This window comes from Xiphophorus maculatus, chromosome 6, assembly GCF_002775205.1.
Source record: "Xiphophorus maculatus strain JP 163 A chromosome 6, X_maculatus-5.0-male, whole genome shotgun sequence".
NCBI lineage: Eukaryota > Metazoa > Chordata > Actinopteri > Cyprinodontiformes > Poeciliidae > Xiphophorus > Xiphophorus maculatus.
Window position 1 is genome coordinate 20,649,904 of NC_036448.1, and position 6,000 is coordinate 20,655,903.

A 6,000-nucleotide genomic window follows, 5' to 3' on the forward strand; every position below is an offset into this window, starting at 1 on the left:
GGGCTGCCACAGTAAGAGTCTGTTTGTTTCTGCAGTCTGGTTTCATTTATAAGATTTGATTGCTAAAAAAAACAAACTCCAAACAGTTTTTCTTCTGGCTGTAAGCTGATTTATTGAGTGGTGAAATATATCCAAATGCTCTTTCAGTGAAGGAGTGAATACTGCAGAAGTCCGGGGAAATATTTCCTACCTGTGGCCGTCAACCTGCGCAACTCCTCCTTATGACCACAGACTGTCACTTGCACTCATGCTATTTTTTTGCAGTACCGCAAACTTAGGATAGGATACAGATTGATGTACATACTATATATTTAAAGTACTTGTTCTTTGCAGACATGTCTGCACGAACAGAAAGAAAAAAATTTGACTGCAATCAATCAACAAATATAAACCACAATTAATGAGGCACGCTCTAGGACACACAATAAACAATTGCTAAATTAATGTTTTACTTCTGACAAAAAAAAATGCATCAAAATCAACTTTCATCAGACAAATACAATCTTGGCAATACAAACCTTTTACGTATCTTAACTTACTTTTTCTACATAATTTATATTGCTATAAAATTTTTAATATAAAGTTGTAGTTCTGAGAAAAAAAAAAGTTTTTAATACAGAAAATAATAAAACAAACCTCTGCGTAAAAGTCTTACAAAGCAGCTCCAAATTCAGTCAGAAAGTAGGATTTTCATTTCATGAACAAACCTCTAATCCTGAAGCTTAAACAATAAGATTATAGCCTGGCTTAATTTAGATTAATCAAGATTTGGTAAACAAAACATCCAGTCACAGTTTTTCTTATGGTAGTTACTAGATTGAGTGATGAAGAAAACATAATAATGATTAGAAAGTATTTTATAATATGTCTATATATTCATTGCAGTACAGTGGAACAAATTCATCTTTTTTAGGCATGTTTAATAACAGACGTCTCATTTTTAATCAATTGTCCTTTTTAATACTCTGGAAAGCAGAACTGAATTTATAGCATAATATTTTTACAGCTTTTTAACATATTTAAACACTTTTCTTGTCTTAAGAAAGGTAATCTGTCCAATAAAAGATTCATTAAATACAATAAACAAAATAAAGCAGACATTTTACACTAAAGGATGACAACGAATCTGCAGAAAATATTTTAATACTGTCAAATGTGAAGTGTGTTTTCTAACTCATTCATTCATACAGTTTCCTCTAACATTTTTATTTAACCTTTACTTCCCACGAAAATTGTCGATATTATTTTTATTTGTATGTTTGATGAGTTAATCGTTTCTTTAAAGAATTTATTCAAAGCGTTTTCCTTTTATTAGTTTTTTTTTAAACTCAGGTAATAATTACCTCTATTTAAATTTATCAAACGTTAATCTGCAAATATGCGGTTTTAAAAATCATCTCTGGGTATTGCACAACTTTTTGTTTTTCATTGCACATTCACAAAACGATGGACGGCAATAAAAACTGCAACGAAAACACCACAGTAAGTCGATGTTGGTCGAGTTAAAGTGTAATAATCATCGGTTTTCACTTACTTTCTCCATGCGCAGAGTGACAGCTCATCACAAGGCAGACAGCGGCCAAAACACAGCCCAAAGTCCGGAGCCACATAGCTGCTACCATCCAACCACCGCTCCGGCCAAAATACACGATAATCCCGTGCGAGAGGTGTGTGGGGGGGTGAACAGTCCAAAACCGCAAAAGATATGCGCTCAGGAAGCAGGGTTTGTTTGGCAGCGTGGGCCAACAGGTAAACAAAAATAAATAAAAGACATCCCGGAAGATGGGCGGAGGAACGAGTCCAACGTGTTCACTCAAACACAAGCTAACGCAGCAGCGGCGGCTACAGCTAGCCGCTCCGTGAAAAATGTCCCCGCACCGACACCAGTACCACACACGAACATTTATTTTGTCACGTAAACGTTGCGCCCTACGTTAAACCAGACCAAACGGAGCTCATGAGCTCATTCGTGTCCGCATGGAGGAAATAAAAAGTAGACTTGTTGAGCTTGTTCTAGCCGTTGTTGCTGCTAGCTCGGGAAGCTAGCCGCTGGCTGCTCCAACTCTGGTCCAGGCCACAAGTGAAGTTCAGCAACCTCCCCAGTCAGCGCAAACTTCAGGAAATGTCACAAACAAGCCGCTTGCTTGCACTGCACCCAGTTTTGAAAAGCCCATGAAGATGCATGGATGCAAAGCAAGTAAAAAAATAAAAATAAAAAAGCCCAGCTTTATTGGAATTCAGGGGGATTTGTGGCGTAATGTTAGCGAGTCTTTCGTAGAAGAAACCAACAAATCCAGACAGAAAAAGAGTTCAGCCTGCTTCGCTTTCTTATCTTGATTAATATTTTTGGTGCTCGTTAAGAAGCTTGAGGGCTCCCCAGGCTTTGCAGAGATTTCACGTCCACTCTGAAAAAAGACTTGGTGGCGGATCAGAAGCGCTCCACTCTCCTTTTTGTTTGAGAGTTAAAGATAACAAGGGGAAAAAACGCTCCAAGTTGGCTTGACTCTCTGCACATCTGTCTGCTACAAAAACTGCACATGCATGTGGATAACTAGGAAAGAAATAAGAGCTCTAACTTTCTTTTTTCCTGTTTTTTCGCTCCACAGACAGAGGTAGATTGTGGAGTCTCCTGTAGGATCCCCTTCTTCCCAGGCTCTCCGCCAGTAAACAAACCCTGCCAGAGAGCCAGAAGGGCTTGAGGGGAAATACGGACTGGAGCTTAAAGGATTACAAAAACCACTCAGACAACCTTTAAGGCATTTAGTTGGGTACAGGTACTCCTGCAAGTCATTATATTTAGTTTGATATAACGCTCACCAGAATATGTAATCCAAAATATGTCATTTGTTTACTAGAAAAGTAACGCCAGGTGGAGTTGGGTATTACATTTACTCAATTACATATACTTGAGTAACTTTTTGGGGGAAAACGTATCAAATTCACCAGACACAAACACTTGCAGTTTTTTTAAAGTATAATTTTTTTATTTTTGTAAGAAATTTATTTGGAAAGAAAAAGGTTGTTTTGCCTGATTTTGTTATTTTGCAATTATGAATTATTTTCATTTTCCACATAGCTTTAAATTTTGGTCCATCTGATGATGTACTTCTAAAATATTTGATCAGTTACTCAGTACTTGAGTAACCTTTTTACCAAATACTTTTTTTACTCTTACTTGAGTAATTTCTTGGATGGCTACTTCCTACTCTTACTTGAGTAAAAAATGTTGAAGTAGTGTTACTCTTACTACAGTATATTTTTTGACTACCTCTGGCAACATATTTTTACTCAAGTGAAAGTACAAAGTAGTCGTCCAAGAAATTACTCAAGTAAAAGTAAAGAAGTACAACTGAACTGCTGAGTAACTGATCAAAACATCAATTTAATATTTAAAAATTACATAATCACAATGTAAATGCAACTCAGAATTACGTAAGTAACGTTTTTGAAAAAAAAAATTACTTTTATAAGAATTTTTACTATCCTGAAATTTTTTTTTTTATTTGAGTAATTTTTCTATGAAGTATTGCTACTCTCACTTGAGTACAATTTCTGGATTTTCTACCCACTGAATGAAAAACAAACATATTTTAACCAACAATTCACCAAACACAGACACACCTGCAGTTTTAATTAAAGTTTCATATGTTTTTTATTGAAAGAAAATGATTTGGAAACATTTTCTTTTGCCTGGTTTTGTTCTTTTTTATTACTTCTATTTTATTTATTGTCATTTTGGTCAATAAAATACCAAAACATCAACTTAACTTTATATTTTGGTCCATCTGATGATGCATTTTTAAATACTAGATGATTGATAATTTGATCAGTTACTAAATACTTTCTTATTCTGACTTGAGTACATTTTTTGGTTATACCATATAATTTTTGTATAGTTTATATGTGGATATGAATCCCATTGAAAGTCCATCCTGGAGCTGTAAATATGAGGCTTATTTTCAAAATTAGGCTATTATCTTCCTTCCACTTTAAATCCGGATCAGATGCTGATAAATTAAAAAAAAAAAAAGCATCCTTAATTCTCATCCGGACTGCTTTTTGAATTTTTTAGCTTTACCCAAACCAGCTTTATTTTTAGTGAACTGTTTGGGGGGAAACGACGAGGAAGGAAAATATGCGTATGAATGAACCATTGTTTAAAAAAACACTGAACTTGATTGTCCCTTTTAGGTCCTCTGCTGTTCTCACACTCGGACGGGGAGAAACAGAAGGATTACGTGTTTCACGCTCTTCTCACCGCTGAGCTCCCAGAGGCTGAAAATATCCCAGCACGTTCTTCCTGACGTGTTGTTCTTGTGCCCTGCGTTTGGGCCAAAATGCCATCTCCGTTGCCACTGCTAATTCTGTTTACATCCTCCATTAGAGCCGAGACGTGTTTGATCGCCGGTCATCGCGTCCTGTTTTCTGACCACTGAACGGAGTCAAGTTCAATTCTTAAACGTAGACGAAAACGTTCTTAAACAGTCAATTCAGGAATCTTGTGTATTATTTAGAACAGAATAATGAAGCTGGAGCTCAGAGGTTAAGAGGTCATAGTTTAGCAAAAGCTCTTATGTCTTCGTTGAGTTGACTGGAAAACGATCATCAGGGCTAAATTGCACTGCTGTGAATTTGACATCTTAAGCATTAATCCAGCATAGATTGTGCCATCTGTAGGAGAGAGCGCTCTTAATGAGATTAAATCTTGCAGTGAGTGACAAAGCCATGCCCCGCTTCTCATTCATGAGCTGAACTCTATTATTAACTTTATTATCTGAGCTTCTCAAATAAATAAGACATTTTTTTCAAAATTTGATACAGTCCTTGGTTAAAATGTCCTGTTTTTGTGATGACCATGATATATTATTTCAGCATTTCTTCCTTTTACAATGTGACATTTATCTTTAATATTGATTTAATATTCAAATGTTTAAAAGAAATAAGTATTTTAGATTGAAAACACACACAAAAAAATGCAATAAATCCCTAAACTAATACTTTGTTAAAGGACCATTTGGTTTTATTTGGTAGGAGTCCTTCTCTAGAGAACTTAGCAGCTATATTCAACTACTAAAATGGCCTAGTCAAAGTTATGGACTATGGATTGAAATGGGATCTATTGTGTCTTTGTGACAGGCTGGGAACAAAAAATAAATAAAAATACAACTGTTCAATCTGTCTGTTGAGTTTTGGACTTTTGTTTATATCCCTGATTGATCGGCTTCACAAATAAAAAAAAACATTCCTCAGGAAATGAGTGAAATGCAGCCAAAACATCTCAATAAAACTCTGACAGTTAACACAACTGCTGCACAAATAAAAGATCACAAGAAAGTCACAGTCATTGGGAAGCAAATAAAGAAATGTAACAGATTTACTTCCAGTATTTAGAGCTCCTGGTGGGTATCATGATCAAAAAACATCACAAATGATCAATATTGTTTTGATTTATTGAGAAATAAATGAATTAATTGCTCAACAGTTCTTTATAGTAAATATTTTCCATATTCCTGATGTGATTCCTGATGTATTGTATTTTAAATAGTCTTTTTAATATTCAATACATCATTTATATGTATATAAAAAAATCATCCTACTCAGTTGCACATCCTTTGGATTTGATTAAGCTATTTTTATTTCTGATAACTACACAGTATTTTATTTACTGTATTATCCTGTACAGTGTATTATTATTAATGTTGGTATTGTTTATCATGATTTTTCATTTTCTATTCTATTCCAGTCTGCTGGATGTCATTGATTCTCTCTTGAATTAGCATGGTATGCTAATACTTTAGCTTACTTCATGACATGTTGACAAACAAGATTCTAATTTTGTGATCTCTAATGAATCACATAAAAAAAAATCTAAATAATGTCCGACTTTCACCCTTTGAAATAATAATTTTTCAAAATAACAAATTTTGTCAAATGTTTACGTTTGTCTCCCATGTTGCGGCGCTGACCGGATGAGGTCATTAGCTCAGACTTATTGATGGG

The 6,000-nt window shown here is 34.9% G+C and overlaps 1 protein-coding gene across 1 annotated transcript in view; it reads right to left on the reverse strand.

The window, feature by feature from the left end:
* insr (insulin receptor) overlaps positions 1-2,669 on the reverse strand; it is a 60,352-nt gene extending 57,683 nt beyond the window's left edge. Inside the window, exon 1 of the mRNA XM_023335857.1 lies at positions 1,535-2,669. Within this exon, the coding sequence (XP_023191625.1) occupies positions 1,535-1,622 (88 nt within the window). The 5' untranslated portion in view covers positions 1,623-2,669. The remainder of the gene's footprint in view (positions 1-1,534) is intronic.
* Between the last annotated feature and the right edge of the window lie 3,331 nt (positions 2,670-6,000).